The sequence below is a fragment of the Balearica regulorum genome, chromosome 1 (assembly GCF_011004875.1).
Source record: "Balearica regulorum gibbericeps isolate bBalReg1 chromosome 1, bBalReg1.pri, whole genome shotgun sequence".
Classification (NCBI taxonomy): Eukaryota; Metazoa; Chordata; class Aves; order Gruiformes; family Gruidae; genus Balearica; species Balearica regulorum.
Genome location: NC_046184.1, coordinates 197,156,436 through 197,177,490, shown reverse-complemented (window position 1 = coordinate 197,177,490; position 21,055 = coordinate 197,156,436). Strand labels below are relative to the sequence as shown.

Here is a 21,055-nt window from a genome sequence, read left to right as displayed (position 1 = left end):
AGCAAGACATGAGATTTCTCTAACCTTTAACAGGCCTATGAAGCTGACAGCCTCCAGAATCAATCAGCAATAGCGCAAGCTAGCGATGCTGTGCTCCGCAACCTCCTGCTGTATGCGGAGGACTGCTGGGTAACTTGTAAGGCCATTGACTGCTAAGTGTAGCGGAACACTGAATCTACTGCTGTCCTGCGAACGACAGAAGTGGAATACTTGTTCATCTTCTGCAGGCAAAGGACATCATATAGGCAGGGTCTTTCCCATCACAGCAGGAGAACCAGAGGGTGGTTTTGGATAGGTGGCTTAAAAAAGTAATCTTAAACTGATCAAAAATATTTGTTCTAAGGGACAAATAAGCAACATCTGACACAAAATTCTTACACTGAGAATGGAACTAACCACTGCAGCAAAAGGCACAGGGAACAAATTCTTGATCTGGCTGTCTACCACACAGCAACAGACAAAGTGCAGGACGGTATCTCCTACAGCCCAGAAATGGTTAGCTCCTCAGGCTTCTACATGCAACGTGTGGAGGAAAGTGTGCTGTCGAGGGACTTCTGAACATGACTGACACACTGCAGCTCTAAGGAAGCCAAAGCCAGACTACCTTTGATACTGGTAATTATAATCAACAATTTCAAAACTGAAGTCACATATGATTTTCCCATTTGGGAAATAATATTCGATCCTGGCTATGCAGAGAAAGAAAATCTCACGGAAAAATTAGAGCATTTGTGGGTTAAGTACAAGGGATGATTAAATAGACTGTAAGTCAAGACCAGTCAAGTACTATAAAATGAGCTCTTGATGCATAGAAGTAAATGCAACGCAGCTCTTCTGAAACAGATGAGTATTTGATTTATTAACAGATATTAGATCTCCCAATACAAGCCCTGAAAGGAAAGAAAAGAGAAGTTAAGTGCGTTTCTTAACTAAAGTGTTTGCACTGATACCCTGTCCCTGCTTTCAGAAAAGGTTTTGGTCTGCTACCAACAGATTAAAAAAAAATGAAGACTTTGCAGTCTCCTTCGCACTTTGATGCAAAACTAATGATGAAGTCAGACTCACAGGCACCAGGTTAGGCCTCGCTCACAGAAATATTGCTTGTAAATCAATCCCGAGCGTTAGTCATGATTTTAAGTGTCAATTCTGCTTTCCTGTGACTCAGAGCCAGTGCCTAAAACCTCCCACAGGGTCTAAGGATGGCATCTTAAGATGCATTGAGGAAAAAGGATAAGAGGTCATGAGATCATACTCTGAATATTGGATATAGCTGTGTTCATACTCAGGACCTCAGAAATGGTGTCAGAAAGGAAGCAATCACAAATCCAGACATCCTTATGGGAGTCAGTGACCTGGAAAGTGACAGTGAAATATGCCTAAGTTGGTCAGTGAGTGACCCCAGAAGGGGTAAGGGAGAGACACTATCTCTCTGTAATTATATGAAGGACAAAGGACATAGACAAAATGCTTTGAACTAAACAAAACAAATAGCAGCTTAGAACAAAAACTATAAAAAAACCTCCCAATTTGGAAAGTTACTATGAAAAATGGATTAAAAAAGTCATTACTCAAGTCAGCTGAAACCAGGTTCAGTTTCTAGCAATAATAAAGAATACCTTGTGCCAGGAATACCTCTGCAATGGCTTGCTAAGAGGTTCAAGATGATTTCTGTCTGCTTGGAAGTCTACGCTAACAACATTACATGAATTCATTAAGGGAATGACAAATCAAAAGCTAAACTAAAGGCAACATGTTATCTCATAACAGTATTTTCCATTCCATGAATAAAATGACTCTTCTATTTTCTTATCTGAATTGCTCGAAGGTGTCAACAGAGACCTTCATTTTCTTTTTCTGTGTTCCCTTCTTCTCATCCCTCGCAAACGCAAACAGCCCTTAAATCTAGGCAACAAACATCTGGCTTTACACATTCAAATGAGGTGCATCAAAACAAACAGAATAATTCAAAGCTGACCACAAGGTCCCACTGGCTCATTTGCTCAAGTAATTAAAAAAAGATGAGCTTCACCACCAATTAACCTACTGAGCACTAATTAGCGTTAATGAGGATTTGCAGTACTTGGTATAGCTTGACCCAGAATGTCCTCCCGAGTCCACTAATTGGCTGGTGGTAAAAGCAGGGCTCACAAAGGAGGGGAGGTTAAAGTGGATGCAGGTGTCTCTTAAAATTGGATCTTCCCTGAGAAAACACAGTCATAGCCCACTTAAAAAAAATAATTCAGGACCCCCCATCTCTTACAAGAACTGAACTCTTAAGAAATGAGTTTGTGTTTTGCTATGATTTGCTAGAGGAGATAGAGAGCGCAGGCACACCAAACGGGCAGAGACACTTCGTTGCCATTGGTTTTAACTTGCTGCCCTTCTGGATGATTCAGAATTCAGTCAGAAACACACACAGTAAATTATTTGGTTTTGTTTCTGCTTTTCCACTTTCTAGAAGGAAGAACTGAGCTACTAGTGAAGCCTATCCAGGGCTGCTAAAAGATGACACAAATAAAACACATATCCCAGCTGCTATCCCTGTGCCTTGAAAACACGCAAGGAACCTTGCTCTTCAGTGCAAGATACCCATCCATGGGTAAGCCCCGAGGGCAAGCAAGATACTATGTACATCAGTGGGTAAGCCCAGAGGGCATGCAAGCATGCAGCTGTTCTTCCCGTCATCTGAACAGCTATGAACCCCCTCGCCCTACTGCCTGTGGGTGCAGCATCACTGTTTTCTTCTGTCCTACAGTGCTGCCGCAGCATTTAAAAACAGGTAAATCACTGTACAGCTTGGTTCAAAACAGAAACCCCTCCACAGCTTAGGCTGAAATTCCGCCCTTAACTCCACAGCCTCTCACCCATATGCATTTTCAAACGGAGCTGCAGATGAACCCTCGTTCATCTTCCCTCGTGCTCTTCCCTTCCACTGTCACGTGCTCTGTTAAATGCGTTGCTGCCTGAGAAGCCCTGGCTGGCCTGCATTCCTCTCCTGTTGGAAGAAACATCTTGCAACGCATTGTCCTCGCACTGCGACAGCAGGGAGGGAGGCAGGGCAGAAGAAGAACTTTTTGCAATCCAGTGTGGCTAAACATTTTAATGTGGTACAAGATCAGGAAGTTTCTGTCCCTGTCATCTTTAGAATTAAAAGATAATAATTGATTTTTTCCATACATTCCAAACAGTAACTTTTGTGTAAGTTTGCTGTTTCTTTGTTGACATGTTTCTGTCACTGAAAGTTACATCAACATAAAATATTAAGAGCAAGGAAAAAAAGGTCTGAAACAGACTTCTCCAGCTTTGATCAATCCTAATCACCAAACCATTTACAAGCAGATTATTGATTTTCATTTCAGTCTCTTGGTTCTCAAACTTCACTAAGTTTCTTCTAAAGAAGAACCAGAGGTTCAAGCACTATGACTTCTCCCCAAGTATGACCTGGCAGAGGGGACCCACGGATCCCTCTCCGGCTGCTAGGACACACCAAGTATTCTTGAGGATTCATTCACAAGTTCCATCTCTCACCTTTCACGCCACCTAATGCTGCTTGAAGGCTCACGCCATCGGTCATGCTCCTGATGGACAAAGAGTGAGTACTGTAACCCAGGCAGAGTCTGTGGCTGCACCTTTGCAAGCGGCCAGAGCAGACTTATTTTCCTTTCTCAGATACTCCCCGCCTGCTGCGTGCACTCCCCCAGCTCAGCCGCAGGCCCTGGTTTAACTTGTTTTCTTTTAGTTTAGACTCCAGTGAGTTACTTGAATGCACATAAGGGAGTTGTCAGAGTTATGCAGCGGGCAGAGAGATGACGACTAACACAGGCTTGGTGTAAGGAGAAAGTAAAAACAGCATTCTTACAGACCAGGAGTTCAAAATTTAAGCATGCAAATCATCTCAAATGCAAGTTCCACTAATACTGAGGGTTCAGCAAAACTCTGTATGCTCAAATGCCCCCAAGAACCCAGGGCTGCGGAAGAAAGGCCTGACTGGGCTGAGTGAGCAAATACACCTCCATCCTCTGGGCTTCGGAGACATCGCAGAGAGGAATCGCTCTCCTACAGAACAGCAAAAGTAGCGACTCCAGGCTTCTGCAGGTTTCTGTCTTTCAGTCCACAAAGAGGAGATGTTATTTTTGGTTATCTAGCATTGGATTACAGGAATGTTTTACTATGAGGTCAATCGGAGTAGGAGGTCTTTTTAATTTAAAAGGCAAACAGGCATTACTGATAATGAAGCTGCAGCGTAATCAAAGGAAATCTCCGGAGCATTTCACAAGGAAGTGTCTGAGGCATATAAACAGTAAAACAAAAATCAGCATTTTCTTTGCAGAGTCAGCGTCTACACGCACTGCTCCTTAATCATTCAGGATCCAGCTGAAATAAAAAGACATTCAAATCCACGCTCCTTCTGCATTTTTCTGTAAATAGTCAGCAAGCCATCAACAAAATCCCAGAACATGGCTAGAAGACCAAAGGGTCACCAGGCACAAACCACCGGGAAATGAAGGCAGAAGCGTGGTGTATGCTACTTGCAGGCTGGGAGGTGTAAGAAGTTACCTATGACTCCTGCACCACGACAACCAGGTTTTAGGGAGTCCCAGGTCCTTGCTGAGGGTTCAGCAACAGCCAGCTTTCCAGGGAAGCTGGAGGCCTTATGCCCCGCCATGGTATAACGTCTCCACGTCTTGTTAACACAGCAGCTCCCTTCCAGCTGCTTCCCAAGCATGCCACAGCAGAGAAACTCCCTTTCCCTAGATAGGAGGCAACTATTTAAGGAACTTTCCCTCTTTATGAGTTGTATTTGACATTGTCCAGCCAAATATTTGTCTGTTAAGCACTAAATGTGCCTGGATGTGTGGCTCTGCAAGACCGACTTGGAGCATACTTAGAGCAGCCGTGCAGTAGCAAGCTCTCCAGCCTGCAACACGCAGTACTGAGCTCAGCTCACAGATGGCTGCAAGTTGTTTATCCTGCCTGGAAGTGAAAAGGTTAAGAGTGTCACACGACTTCAGCGGCAGCTACACGGACGTCCTTTGCAGTGACTGATGGCTAAAGCGGTTCCTGCCCTTACCAGTCGGTCAGAGAACCTGACAGTGCTCCCCACACCATCCCACTCCCTTCAGGTCATTTATCACACGGACCCACAAGCTGATCCAACTGAGGAGACAGGGCAAAGATGGGCCCATATGACCATGGCTGGTAAGGAACGGCCTGGGAAACTCTTAAGCCAGACCTACAGCCACATCAACAAAACCCCATGGATCCACAACCCTCGCCAATGCCCTGGAGAAACACTGTTGTTACAGCTTGTGATTTGGCCGAGTAGCATGCTGCTTCACCAGAAGAGCAGCCCATTTCCTTTCCCATTACATCTGAGAGGTTTGAATGCAGGACCCCAGCAGCAGGCCTCACGTCAGGGGCGTGCAAGTCTACCCACGGTGCCACATCGCCTCGTGTCAGTGGCAGAACCACCCTGCAACAGCAGACGGAGGCCAAGGCATGTCACGAGCTTCAGCCAGCCCTCACGGGCAGCACCCAGACAGTATGTAGAGTTCTGGGACCAAATTCTCCACTCTAAGCCCACAAAATTCTCCCCAAGTTGGTCCTTAAAGTTGTACGGCTAAAAGCAGGGTAAAGCTTTTCCTTTTGGTGACAAGCAAGGATGATTTACATTTTCTTTTGTCATTTACAATGTCCTAAGGCAGAAGAGCCAAACGGGTCCCTCCTTTGACTCCTAAAATCACTTGGACAATCCATTCTAGCCTTCATTTTTGAGGCTGTTATTCTAAACTTCTTTCCAAGAGTACTACTTTGAACAGAAGACAGTATTACCAAGCACCTTTTAAAAATACCATCTAAAAAAAAAAAGCAGACACTAAACATCACATGCCTCTCTGAAAAGCAACAAGCCCAAGAAAATAATAAATGAGATCTCTCCCCGCTTAGAGTGCCGTCCATTTCTAGGCACTGCAAGCATTAAGCATGTGTTTATGCATTTCATTAGGGGACGGGGGAGGCATCGCTGTCAGCTGTCCCAAAGCCAAACTAACTCAACACAAAGTTGAAGCTGCCCAGTTTTGCCTTCAACCTTTCCCAAATGTAGGAATTGACTCAATTGAAATGTTTGAGAAGCAGAAAAGGCTGAGCGTGGCTTGCCGCTTTTCAGCTATCCTCCTTTTGGTATCAGTGCTGTTTACTTCTTGTCTGTAAGTGCCTCACTTTGCACTTTCTTTAGTGGGTGCTTGGTCGCATCCTCTACAGATAAGGTGGCAATACAGTTGCAATTATAACATTCTTTTCCTACTCAACTCATTTTTTCAGAAGTAGTTACCTTGGAGGCTGAAGTTTTCCATGCTTGGTCTCTATGTACAGGTGGTGGGATTTTTTTATTTTTTGGTTTTGTTTTTTAAATCCTAACTTTCTGATTTAAAAAAAAATCCAGTTATATGCTTTGACTACAGCTAAAACAACTTCTGTGTTCAAAAACTCTAAACTCCTCCTATCAGGTTTTTTCTTTCTTTTCTTTGGAGGAAAAAAAAAAGCTAAAGAACAGCTCAGGGCAACAACAAAATGATGAACTTTGAAAGTGTCTGGATACAACTGAGAGCAAAGCCCAAGACATTTGGTTGATCTGCAAAAAACTAAACTGCTTTTCTTCAAGCTTTTAAGTATTTGGTAATTGTCCACTAAATAGTTAAGACATAGTGCAACTTCTGTTTCTTGTCCTTGCTACATGTAACTTAGTACTTCGTTCTTTGCCACGAATCAGAAGCGTGAATGCAGGCTGTCCTGCCTCCCTTCCGAGATGGGGTTAGCCAGCAGAGGAGCCGAGGCCGACTGCTGAAGCCATTAGGCTGGAATAGTTGTTATGGAGCAGTTCTCCTGCTGTGCAGCCTGGAGGGAAGATTTCTTCTTCTCTCCCCTGCGGAGATCCCCGGTGCCCAACCCAGTAACGCAGGATTAGGCAGAGAGATTGGCCCCTTAATCAGTTCTAACTCTCATCTTGTTATGTTCTCTTTTTTCTAATCTTTCCTTTCAATTTACAGCTTAATTTTGGCCTTTGTGCTGATACTGTACCTCCGTCAACTTTGACTTTGCTAGCAGATTTGATCACAGCTCTAAATCCTTCTCCAGGTCACCAGGTTTTAACCTTATTTGTGCACTGGATCTCCCTCAAGGTTACGTGATAAGCACAATCAGGATGTGAAATAATTAATTGCACTGGAGAAGGGGCATGTCAGCTCCAACTAGTTTGCGCTAGTAGCTGGGCACTTGAGTCCCCAGTGCCAGTGGGAGCATGATAAAACTCCCGCTTCATCACTCTGGCCAGCTTCTGATTCCCTCTCTGCCCTCTGCCCCTTACCACCTCTGCTCCACGGCCTCCTCGCTGCTCAACTCGGAGCAGAATCAAACCCAGTAATTTCAAGTGCCTCACACATAGGGGTTAGAACTGCCAGAAATTAACAGTACTTATTAAAATGAGGAAATAATGTGATGATTCTTTACTGATATGGGACAGGAGGGAGAGAGAGAGGGACAAGTGTAAAGCAAAACAAAATTATGCATTTTCCACCCACCATACACCAATGTTTACCATATGGAATCAAAGAATTACAAAAACCCCACTGATATCATTTTATGTGCTTTTTGCTAGTAAAAGGAGTCTAATATCTTTTTACTAGAAAAGCTGCAAGGAAAAATCGTAAATATGCCAGTCACTTTGTTGTGTATGCTGGTGGAGAAATTTTGCCTTTGCTTCCCAGAAATGGTGTGAAGAACATCTGGAAAAATTGATAAAAAGACTCTGAAACCTCACAACCCAAAATACACCTCTCCCCTCTTCAACCTCATTTTACGCTCAGCTGCACTGGATGGGCCGGATTCAGATCACAGTCATGCGTATCCTGAGTAAATATGCTGAAGTCAACACATTCATGAAACAAGAATTTGGCTCCAAACGTCCAGTGCCGTTTAACCAGTTGAAAACACAAGACTGAGTTTGTTTCAAATAAGATTCATTGTACTTGCTGATGTGAAGGGACCTTACTGGCACGGTCTCCCTATTCAAGTAGCGGTAATTTGAAATGCATCGATAAAGAGACAAAGTGCTTTGAAATATAATGAGCCCAAGCCTCGTTCCTCTTGATCTTAATGAAAAAGCTTGCCTCTTCCTCAGGAAGCATGAGATCAGGTCCTCAGCTCATTCATGGGGTTGTTAAGAGAAAAGTTAAGTCTGTTTTACCATTTCTGCTTCTGTCGGTGCGAGGCTGACGGCTCCGCTGCTGACGGCTCCGCTGCTCTCGGCTCCGTGCACAGCCACGAGCCCGAGTCAAGTTTCCCACGTTCTCCTCTTGCTCCTCCCCAGGGACCTGTGGAGTGGGCAAGTCTCCACGGGTACCTGTGTCAGCAGACTGATTACCCATCGGGTCACGCAGCTATTGAAACAACACGGGCATCTGCCCTCACCCACCAAATAAAAATGATGCTAAGATAAATAAGACGGCTCACTCTCGGGGGGGGAGAGCTGGTCATGCACGTTTCCCTAAAGCAACAGAGTTAGATTTGGTGAGAAGCACTTAAATGAAAGAGAATCTCCACCAGCGTGCCTCCTCGTTGAAGGCAGACAGTGGAGAGACTGGGGAGCTGCTGGTTTAGGTACACTGGAAAACAGTATTTGTTTTACAAAACGGAGATTAAAAAGAGGCGGCCCACTATCATTAGTGGGCGTCTGAAAGCAGCAAGAACAAAAAGGCACACTGAAAATGTGGCGCAAAAGCACACCGCAGTGCTTCCTTGTTGCTCCCAGCTATACCTCGCTAGTTCTGTAGTCGCTTCCCTTCACCCTCGTTAAAGACAAGACACTGCCTTCCAGATTTCTGAATAATTTGAATTTCCCAACACTTCAGTGATGCAGGCACTTTTCTGCCACATCCCCGCCAGGCCCTTCAGGTCCTTGTAAAGGATGTAAATTGTGAAAGCTACATTGTTCTTCAGTATCAAATAATCTAATTCTGGCCACCAACCAACTAAAAACAGAACAGAAAAACAACCAAAGAAGTACTTTCAAAGGGAATTCTGGCAATTCCAAGACAGAGAAACCCTCTGAAACGGGAAATCTACTGTCACAAAGAGGGTGCTGCACAGCTTTGCTTGCTCTCCACTAGCTGGCCAGTGGAGCAATAAAGTGACACGGGGTTCCAAAGTAAAGTTTGCTTTGGTCCCTAATCAGGCTTTACTCCACCTGAACTCCTGCTGACTTCAATGCGAGGTTAGATGGAGTGAAAAGTGAATGAGGACTTGAAGATTTGGCCCTTTATGAGCCAAGATTTAGTTGTAAACTTATTTAAAGACACAAAAATCTCTGCAGCTGAACTCAATGCCACTTTTGAACACAAACCTGTAGAAGAACTGTTTGTTTTCTTTGTGTAAATCTTGCATGTTAACATGATTAGGTCTGCTGGGCAGGTGTCTCCACATGTCCGTGTTTGCTTTGGCACACGAGCTGCCCCTCTCACCTCTCCAAATTCATGTAAATTTAGTGTTAAATCCTGCCTTTTGTTACATGAGAGTGCCAGGGAGCCCCTCTCTCCCTTCCCGCACTAAGGCTTGTTCACGTCGCGGCTGGGCTGGAGTCCAGCCCGGCACTGCCGGGTGCCAGACTGGGGAGGGCGAGCGCAGGGACTCATCTTCCACAAGCCAGCAGGCGAGCGTGGCATGGGATCCATCACCAGCCCCTTACCGCGCGCTCCCTCCTCTGCTCCTCAAGCTATTTCTGGAGTTGCCAGTTTTCCAGATACTTGTTTCCCCTGATGAAATCCCCTACTCCTGGAATCATCCGATTTTGAGATCATCCCAGCTTCCATGAAAAGATTTTAGCTGTCCAGATGAGATATCCAGAGAAATGAGAACATGACCCTTTACAGCTCAAAACAATACACTTGAGACTCTCCAAGCATCACTCTAATGTTTTTTGCAAGAGTTTTGGGACCCAGTTGTAGTGCTCAGGGTGCTGACACTCTTCCCTGCGCAGAACAGATGCTCCCTGATCTACCACTTGCTGTTTGCTCCCTGCCATTGGTAAGGCGAAAATTTGCACCTGCTTTTTTTTGATCGATACAAGCAAATTCATTTTTAGAAACTGCTCAAAGGGGCCAAGATTCAGAAGGATGTAACAAGCGCTAGCGAAGACATTTTTTATTAACCTGGAAAAATGTGTCTAGCAAGAACAGTTGACAGGGTGAAGACCCTCTAAGACAGGATCTGCGTATTTCGGTACCAAGTGGCATGTGCAGATCCCCCAGCGCTCCTTCCCCCACTGCAGGGAGGACCCAGGTGCTATCCTGCTCGCATTTTACAGAAATTCAGCTGAGCCACAGCAAGCTGTTGGCATCTTGTGCAAGCCTAGACGCACTCACTGCTTTCTGGGCTTTGTGAATTGCTTTTTGTTTAGCAGATTAATCCTAAACATTCAGATCTTGCACTTCATTTTTTGTCTAAGGTCTAGGCAATGATAAAAGCAATTAGCTCCCTAAATCCTTCTCTTATCTGTAAACAGGGTGTGATTTTTTTTGTCGTCGTTTGTGAAAAACACTGAACAAAAATAGTGTCTGCTACGTGGGCCAGGAAAATAGACCCTGATGACAGTCAGCTTATCTTTTACAGCTGCCTGAACAAACCAACGCCTAATGGGTATGTTTTCAGGAATACTTCCAGCCAAGAGCTAACGCTGTTACTTGGAGGTGATGGATCCGTGCAGTTTTAATTTCCATTAGAAATGAGGAGACTCTGGTTACTTTCCCTTCCTGCATAATGTCACATCACAGAAATATCCCAAGAGCGACGGGGCTGCGGGCAGGATGGGAGAGCAGCACACACGGCTCAGTGCTTGTTTCCACCGGCTTCAAGGAAATTTTTAAAAAATGAAGAACATGAACCAGAGAAGCTGTAACTGCAGAAAGTTCCCCCTCTGCGTCTTTCCCACCCTCACTCTTCCCTTTGGACAAGCACAGGATTTCTAGCAGGTGTGAAAGAGCCAGGAGACAAACAAAAGAGATAAAAGACAGAACAACTCTGAAGAGCACTCAGGAGGCCACATCACAAGCACAGCACACCAGCTCCGAGCAGGCAGAGGCACTCTACCATTATCTAGTTCACAGATGGACCACCCAGAAAATCTGGGAGCAATTAGGAAGGAGAACAAACAAATGCATGGAAAGAAGGGGGGAGGGAGAATGGGAAGGAGAGCCAGAAGGGATTCCTTACATCATCTCCATGCAAGCGTTTCGAGAATGAAGTGAAGCTATACGGAGGAGGAATGCAGATGAAAGAGTTTGCAGTGAGAACGCAATAAAACAAAAGGCTATGAAAACATGTAGTGTATGAATGCATTACAACACGGCCATTAAATTTATAGAAAGTCAGGACAGTGCATAAACAAAGAAGAAACCCATCGAGTTCTCGGAGGCACATATAAACAGATAGAATGCTTAACTGTGTCTCTCACTATTGTATGTCAACCCGCCTCGCAACCCAGGGATCCATCAGGCAAAAAGCTGACCCGCTCCCCTCTCCAGCTGTCAATAGCTGGCACTAAATACTGGCAGGAAACCACTAATGGTACAAACCAACACCAGTGCAGCTTTACATCCTGCGCATGGACAAGAACCACAGCAACAGCCAAGGGCTCATATCAGAGCCGCGCGCCTGGGAACCGCCAGGTTTCTGCTGGCCTAGATTCCACTTGCTTGGCATCACAACACCAAGTTACACCTTTCTTGCCTGTGAGGCTGACCGGATTTTGGTACCAAGCACTTTGGCTCCAATTGACTTCAAGGTGACTCCTCAGCCCTCTAAAAACAAGGCACATTTTTAATTAAATGCCTGATTTTAGGCATCTTTGTTGGTTTTAACTGTGGCATGGAAGGTTGCCGTTGCTGACCAGCGCTGCAAAGTTTGCTTTTTCTTTTTCAATGATTTGATGTGCAGTTTGCAACTTTTGCAAGTGAACACAATTTATAAACTGGGTTTTGTAGGATCCAGAAGTCACAGCAGAAAAATTACTCAAAATAAAAACTGACCATACCAAGTGTTTTGAAGTGATTTTAATCAATAGCACTGTGTTTACTTTGTCTCGGCCTCTGAGAAGTGAGCTCTGGTCACTAAGGACATCTTATAAACACATTAAAGTTCACACAAGCATGGTTTAAAGCTTTTCAGTTTACTATAATCTTGGTAAACTCACTCCCTGATAATTTTCCCTAAAAATAGTGCTTATTAACTCGCAAGTTCAGCTGAAAAAACTACTATCCGCTCGTCTTAGCAGCAGCTACAATATGGCAATTAGTTTACCTTAGAATAGACATCAAAGGCTCAAAGGATGACCCTGCCCCAGAAGAACAAAATCTTTTTAAAAGGCCCATTCCACTCAGTTTGCTAGTTTATAAGGTTTGCTAAAATCCAGTTTAATGATCGTGTAGTTTCTTAGCAAGTCATGTGGTGCCATATTGTGTAAGGAACAGAAGAGTTAGTTCTAAAACCTTTTTGAACTTGGGGAGCTTTTCCGACCAGCTGATGCAGAACCACATTCTGAGATGGCAGATGAAACTGTTGGATGCAAAAGCCTCACTATGATTTTCTTTAGCTTCTTTCACACGAGACAAAAGTTCCCACACAACACATACTCTCCCCTTACAATGAAAGATTCAATAATAGCAATATGTTCAAGTCCATATGGTGTGGATAGAAGGGAGAGGCACAACAAGAAACTGAGAACCCTGAAAGCAGGGGCCTGTAAGTTGCAGTGAAAAAAAAGCAAAAGCATAAAAAAACCCCTTAAGGTGAGACTGAATGCAGCTGTAGGGCACACTGGATTAGCCAGTTCCCCTTTTAGCTACAATCTTCATATCCTGAGTTGCAGACAGTTCCCTCCCTGACATGGTTATCAGATTGAAATTTGTTGTTGTTGTTGTTTTGATGACATACATAAAAGTCCTTTCAAAACCAGTTTGGCCCAGTGGCCACGTAATAAATAGCACTACATGTTACCAGGCAGGAGACTGAGCAGCAGTTTCCAATACAGCCTCACAGCAATACTGCAGGACAAATGAAAGTGGAAGTGCTGATTTCAGTGGCAGCAACATACATGAAAAGGAACAACAAGAAATGAGTAATACAGGAGAGAAGCCTTCTTATCCTGTCTGGAATCAGATTTGAATAGTGACTGAGAAATAAATAAGAGAGAGGACAAGAAGGGTCTGTTTTAAACATCAGCACAGACTTGCCCCACCTCTTTCCATTGCTATCACGAAGCATGGCTTTTCCCAGCTCTCTCGTCTTCGTCTCCAACTCCTGAACTTGCTCCAGCAAAGTTTTATGGTAGGTATGCTTGGCCCTGTACCACAAGGAAAAGACAAAAAGAGAAACAACATAAAAAAGCCACGTGAACATTTGTTTTGCTAGAAAACCCTAATTTTACCTCTTGGATGAGAAGCACAAGGCCTTCCCTTGGAGGGTTTGGGAAATAAGGCACAGCATATGCATGTCAGTTCAGGTTAAAAATACCTGGGAAATACTACATAAGAAATGAGAAGGACTTCAAATTCAGCAGAGCTCAGCTGCTTCGACACTCAAAATCTAACCAAGCAGCAAAGCTACGGGACTATGGAGACCTGACACGGCTGCCGTGGGACTGCTCAGGACCCGGGCATTCAGACAAAAGAGCTGGGATTCATTGAATATTCATGGCTGTAAAACATGATTCGACTCTGTCTTTTGAGCTATGCGTGGCACTGCTCTGAAAACCTGAGAAGAGTCTCAGATAATAATTGCCATTCAAGCCCCTTTATTTTCATTTATCAGTCTCACATGACTTGGAAAGGCAATTCTCTCCCCACTGAGCTTTCAAAGTGACAGTAACAAGACTAGCTGTGTCCTATTTTCCCAGCTTGGGGATTCAAAGAGCAATCCATGTACCACACATGCCATCAAAATTTGGAGAGCAATGTCCCCCATGAAGAGACTTTGGCCTTTGTTTCCCAGTTTTACCTACTGCTCCAGTGTTATGATGCCTAAATTACATTGATATAAGGAGAGAATCTAGTCCCCTCTGTCGTGACATGTACAAAGCAATAATACAAGAGGCAGGGATCTTTCTCCAATGCACAGTTTTTGATAGGCTTCCTCTTTCGTGTCACTTAAAGGAGGACAAATGTCCCATGAGATAATATCGATTTGCATGTAACTGCACAATAAGCCTGAAAACAAGATGGAGCCAAGTCGGCCGAGACACCACTTGCTTCATGGCATTAAGACAATATTCTCAACTCTTGAGATGGCAAAAATTTCTTTACAAGTTTTATAAAAATCTTACATGCAGATACTATAATCTTTAAGCAATGATGTAAGCCAATGTCAATCTCCCTCCAGCAGAAAAATAATAACTGGAGTATATGTAATTAAAATATAATGAAGATGCATTTATTTTTAAAAAGCATGATTCTTATTACTCCTTCCACGGGGAATAAGAAACAAAGACCACAAATTCTTTGCTGATACTCTTTTAGATGTCAGTGCCTGGGTATTAACACTAGGTTATCCAAGTCCTCTGGTCTCTGTGTTGCTGAATTAGGTCCCAAATGTCTCAAAATGAGAAGCTAAAATGAAAACTACTTTTCAAAACACATCTGTATTTAAGAGAGGAAAAAAGAGAACAACAAAAGATGAAGCATAGCAAAATCTGGAGATAAAGAGTATCAGGATGTACTTAGAAGAGCAACCCTATTAAAACAAACCACTAAAGGTGTATGGTTTGCAAGGGGACACTAACATACTGTGACAGAAGAAATCAGTAGCAAGAATATTTTTAAAATGCATAATGTTTCAAGAATCTGAGATTACCAATAGCTACACAGAAATTAATTAGATTCAAGTTCCTGTAACTAGTTAGGCTAATGATTAGACTGGTGTCCTCTTTGAGGAAGGGAACCTACAGCGATTAAAATGAGAAAGCTTTGAGCTATTAATTCTTATAATCTTTACAGCAGATTTCACTATCACACTCTTTGAGTAAATACATTGAAATTTTGACCTTGAACGCATCGCTTACCTTTTAAAGAGGCTGTACCTACTACTGCAAACTTGATGACTGAGTGTATTTAGAACTTTTAAAAACCTTTATAACCACTTTTCCCACGACAAGAACCCAGAAATCTACAAGTTATTCAATCTCCCCAAGGTTCCATGTTTATCTTGCCATACATCATAAGAGATGAGAGATGTTTTTCTTTTCCCTTAGCGTGAATATTGAATTCAAAATTTAACAGAATGGAGCCTGAGCAACAAAGCCCGATTAGTGCAGCACAGCACAAGGAGGCATTGCACTGATATTTCACAATATGGAAAAAATACTGTTGTCCTGAAGTTGGGGGTACTGAAATATTTTGTAAGTAGTGTGAAATGATGAAATATATGGGCTCTGCTGTGGCTGGGTATCCATAAAACAACAATAAACCTGCAGGTAATAGTTATGCATTGAGTCACTCCTCCACTTGGAAGCAACAGCATCCATGGAAGAGTCAGTAATCAAGCAGTTATAAAAAGGGCCCAAGCTAGCTTATCCACGCGTTTCTCCAAAGCCAAATACTAAAATAGGTATTACAATTGCCTCAGAGTCTGGGCTTGCTCCCATCAAAGTCAACTGCAAATATTCCACGGACTGCTGGCGGCAGGACTGGATACTTCATGGCTTTCACAACAGCACATTATTAACTTTTGATACACAGAAGTACAGGTAGAGGTCCTAGCTTTTACCTTGTACGTTACAAGTGGCCCTAGATGCGCAATCAGTCCTCAATAAATTATGAGACCTTGTGTTCAATGTTACTGTTCAGCTGAAATTTGAGGCGTTACACAAAAATAAACTCACCTTTCCCTCACACACACACTGGGGTATTAAGATCACGGATCATAAGAACAGGCAAAGGGTTATCTTTGCATTTTGGGTGGCCCTTTCCCTTCCAAGCCAGGGGAGTGCACAGCTTCGCTTCCCTGCCCTAGGAGGCTATTTAGGAGGTTTGGGAGGCCAGAATCTGCCAGGGAGAAGCGTGGTTACATTCATAACCTTTTCTCAAACGTGGTGACACCTCTACCCTGGCTCATTGTCCTCAACACCATTTTAGGAATCTTGTGCTCCTGCAAGCATATGCAAGGATGGGAAGAGGTCCTCATACCTTCTCTCTTATTTACACTGCGGAGCTGGCAAGTGCAACATGCTTCTTCCCCCACGTTAAAAAGAGTACATTTAGATTTTGGTAATGATTGGAAAGCTCTGGAAGTTTCTCACTGTAACATTAAGTATTGAGACACCAATTATTAATAAATTCTTGCCCTCTTGCCTAATTTTGCTGGAATACACTCTGTGTTTTTATGATTCCCACACAGCTTTGTGGCACAGTTATTTCAAGACTTCCTAGCACCAGTGACACTTATTCAAGTGACATGTGCCAACTGTGAGGAAGCATTCCCCTTATAAAGCTCTGTTCATTTCAATGGTAGCACGACTGGGGCTTTTATAAGGCAAAAACCAAATCCAAACCAAGCCACCTACTTCAGGGTAGTGGAGCAAAGTTAACAACGTGATACTGAAGCCAAGAATTAATAATAAGCTTCCTCCTCTTTTTAAAGAAAGTTTTCCACATTTTCTTGATTCACTTAGGGAAAGAAAGCAAAAAAAAAAAGCCTGAAGCTGCAGAGAACATGGAGATAAGAGGTGTGTTGACAACTGTAGCCTGTGTAACAAAGGGAACATGTAAAACTAGCTCTTGCTCCAGCATTACAAGTTTTGATAGTGGATGCAGCACAGCAGTTTAGAAACAAAGATTTGTATGGGTTTGAAACGCACATTCCTGTCCCTTTTAACCTTCTTCCAGGCAAAAAACTCTGCACCATATTTATGATTTTCTGGCAGTATTTTGTACTGAAATTAGGCATGTACCTGCTTGGTCACATTGATGCTCTTTCTGCAGACATATGCTTCATGTCCAAAAGAAACTGAAAGGGATAAATTCCATGACCATGAGAAGTCAGAGATGGTGGAATTTTATGGCCAAAACCAGATTCTGCTGAATTACAGACAGCAACGTGGTGTAACCACTGCTGTGGAAATGTGCCGGCTGATTTCCAGAGGGCTTGGGCTCAAGTTTTAAATGGCAGGCCTCTTGGAAAGGAAACAGACCTTTACTCCTTCCATATGGCAGCCCTGATAGCTGTGTCATTTCATTTATCCTAGTTAAAATGTTAATGGTGTTAATTTTTCAGTGATAGGTTAAAAAAGAAAGAAAGAAAAAATGAAGTCCTACTCAGAGAACAGATTTTTTGCTTAATGTTGATAGGAGCCTCCTGTTTAAAATCTGTTGGGAAAATATCTAGTCTATCAATCATACGCGTTTGTCTTGAGAGCTTCACAATCTCTGCACATTCTTGGTCTGAACCACTGAAAGGATTATGTTGCTGAGATTTCTCTAAAAAATATTAAAGAACAGGCTGAGTCAGTAACAGAGCTTCAAATGAGTAATAGCTGAGGATGAGCCTGCCTTGGTCTGGCGTATTTTACAATTCTTGAGTTATTTTTGCCAAGAACTGATAAGAAAAGAGGACTACTTCAGGACATTCAACTATCATGAAAACAATTCAAAAACTAAAGTGTAATCTTGGATGCCTAAATATGTATTTGATCCCTAATGCTGCAAACAGTTCAGCTCCTATTTAGCTTTCATCACAAAAATAGTCCCACTGACTTCTAAGCAGGTAATTTTATTTAAAGTCTGATACAGGAGCAGGGCCTGTTATGCTAAATGAATTCTAAGATTTTTTTTCCAGAACTTTAAAAAGCAGGTCATAGACACAGAATCTAAATTTAAACATTTTGGCCTCAGCTTTAGAATTTTTAAATAATTTTCAATTGGAGAAGTTTAATGGGTGTAACAAAAAACCCTCTAGTGTGCTAGACTATTAAATCATAGTTTGGCCTGAACAGAAATTTTACATTATGATACCTAGCTTTAATTTTAGCAGTGTAGCTCATGAAAATTAAGCTGAGGAAGAAAACAGGAAAACATTTAAGAAGTACTTACTGATTGGTAAATTTGCCTACTGCCAGTTTAATTTAGCTGTGCTATGAACACCACACGAAGAAAAAAAGGATTTTCAGATACGCATATGACCTGATTTATCTTTTTCTGCTGGTATTTGAAACGTGTGTCTGTGTGTGTAACTTTCTGTTTTTTCCAGTATTTTCTGCATTTCTCTGTAAAGAAGATTGGTGGACTTGGTAGTGGTATGTTTACGGTTGGACTCGACGATCTTAAAGGTCTTTTTCAACCTAAATGATGCTATATGATTCTAAGAATCTTCGTTGGCTGAGCGACACCTCATTCCTGGAGAAGAGTGGTATGCGTTACGATGCTTTCACTTTGAGCCTCTGTGACAAGTGACAAACTAACCTATATTCCCTCTTCACTCCAGCTAGGATCTGCTTTTTTGCCCCAGAGTTGGAATGCCCCAAATCCTCCTTGCACACGGTTATGAAGTATCCATGTAATAAAAGCTTCTTGGTTGAAACATAGCTTTTCAAAGGAAAGAATGAAAGCTTTGGTGCTTAAGAGACTTAAAAGCAAGCTGAACAGAATACCAAAAATTCTAAATGAAAACAATACTTCTGCATTTCAAATTGCAATGGTAGAGCAGGTAAGTTTCTTCTCTTTAAACCAAAGTTCTTGAAACTGCTTGCCTTCCGCAATGCTTTGAAACCCCAGAGTTTTGAGACAAAGGGATTACACAGGCTTGTATTTCACAAGGGTTGCTCTTCCTCTCTGGGCAGGGAAGGAAACATTAAGATTTTACTTAAACCACAGAGTGCAGAGTATTGCTCTTCTCTCAGTTAAGTCTTGGAAGACCCACTGTTGAAGGAGAACCTAAAGAGCAGCTGACAATTTGCATTCACTGAAAGGCTTCAAAGGTTTTTACACAACAATACTGGACTGGACATGTGCATACAGAATAATTCCTGTAATACCAAGAGGACTGCTTTGGGACTTACGCTGTCCATGCCACGTCTTTAACAAGGCACGCAGTGGGCACGAGAAACAAGCCAAACCAGAAGTATCCACATCTTAACACCATTCCAGCCTGCGAAGAAAAACAAACAAACAAAGCATTAGTATTTTCAAGCCATTGCACGTTAAGTGGTTGTTTACAAGGAAAAGGTAGAGTGATGGCATCAAACAGGTACTGCATCCACGATCTGGGTGATGTTGAAATTTGATTGTGGTGGCAATTCTCATCAACTCCTAACAGAAGTTAGGCCAATAACTAACAAACAGCAATGGCATTTCTCATTGCTATCATTCCTTATGATCTCAAATTTCTTAGAAGTTTTCAAAAAAATCAAGTGTTTTGACCAAATCCTTCACTGATACTAATTTGTGGATCCAGACAGACACATTTTCATCCACGGAAAAAGAGCAACGTAAGCATATTTAGCTAGCACTTTTGACTATCTTTTACGCCCTTTGCTGACTATCTTTCTACCAACTGTTCTAAAACTCTGAGCAGCATCAAACTGACATGAGAAAAAATACATTTCTCACTAAAATGTTTCAGTGATATTCCACTTAAATTTAACACTTCCTGTTCAAACTACTGCTGCCTGAAACCCTGGGTGGGAAAGATTCACTCCTGTCCCACAAATCGCTTTGTTTGTGTTAAAAAAAAAAAAAAAGAGCTCAAAGTTTATATTTGCATTTTCTTCATTGTTGTAATGCTTGAAGAAAAAGCTCGGTAGGATTTGAGAAGGAAGATATCTAGAAGCCCTGCAAACCCCAGCGTACACACACAGTGCCTCATTATTGTAGCACACAAGACAGCAGCAGACTGCAGTGCTGAAGTGTCAGGGCATTTTACAGACAAAGCTGAGCTACAAGAACATGGAACCAAACAAAACATCTACTAGGCTTTGAAACACATTGTGAGAAGACAAAATTTGTAATTATACCCTTTGTAAGACAAACGTGGTTGATCACAACAGAAGAAACTTCTACCGCTCACTACAGCGAAGCTTTAAAACTGAGAAAAGCCGTCACACTGCGTTGCCGGGACATCCACCAGTAGCACCCAGTATCTCCTCCTGGTGTTGATCTCCGTTTAAAGTGTCCACCTCACAACTCGGTCATACTTAGCAGCAACTTGCCCTTGGATTACCAAGGAATGAGTTCTTCCAAAAGTGTTTTTCACTTGTGAATGTTAAATCCTCTGTGCCGTTGCTGGACGGACAGATCAGTGGTAAATCTTGTACTGAAACTAAGAGCGAGCTAGACTGTGCTAAAACATTTATGGACACTTTGCCACCCACACAGACAGTAAGCAAACACATTCCAGTCTCAGAATCAGCTCTCAGTTATTTGTGAGCCCTCATGCCTCCTTTTGCATGAGAATGCTAGAAGCATATGGGCAGTTTTGATCTATGCTTATTTAAGGAAAAGGATGTGCAGGAATAAGAGGGCAATCATAACTTCATTGTTAGCCAAAGAACTGAACTGTAATAACACAGTGGCAAAACATAATGAGATTTATCCTCATGCTTTGCTTTTCTTCAGTTGTGACCCTGCAAGTGCTAGCAGTCTAATCACGTCAGCATTTCCACTGACCATCCTTCCATTGCCTATGCTAACAAAGGCTAAAAAAGGGCCAGAGTATCCTATATACATTTTCTGCTATTTTTGCTTCAAATATTTTACGTTCCGCTTTTTGCTTTTCTAGCTGAAAGCAACTCGACACACTTTCAAAGCATAGAACAATCTGAGTGTTCAGTAGGAGTTTAAATGCTGCTATTGTTATTATAAATGTTGACATCTCAATCAATGGCTATAAATTTGGACAGCTCGCGTGTTAAGCTCAACACCAAAAAAACCCCTCCAGCCAAATAATTTTTGCCTGCAATTATGCATTTTACTCAAGTATTATTCTGTCCAAAAACTGCACCATAACAGTAAAAGTATTCATT

General features: G+C 42.5%; 1 protein-coding gene across 5 annotated transcripts in view; it reads right to left on the bottom strand.

The window, feature by feature from the left end:
• The window catches only part of ATP8A2 (ATPase phospholipid transporting 8A2), a 340,357-nt gene that overhangs the window by 11,551 nt on the left and 307,751 nt on the right, over positions 1 to 21,055 (bottom strand). For all 5 annotated transcript variants that reach the window (XM_075742143.1, XM_075742141.1, XM_075742144.1 and 2 more), the window contains 2 exons: positions 19,094 to 19,182; positions 13,286 to 13,390 (listed from right to left, as the gene is read on the bottom strand). In XM_075742143.1, the coding sequence (XP_075598258.1) occupies positions 13,286 to 13,390; positions 19,094 to 19,182 (194 nt within the window). The remainder of the gene's footprint in view (positions 1 to 13,285; positions 13,391 to 19,093; positions 19,183 to 21,055) is intronic.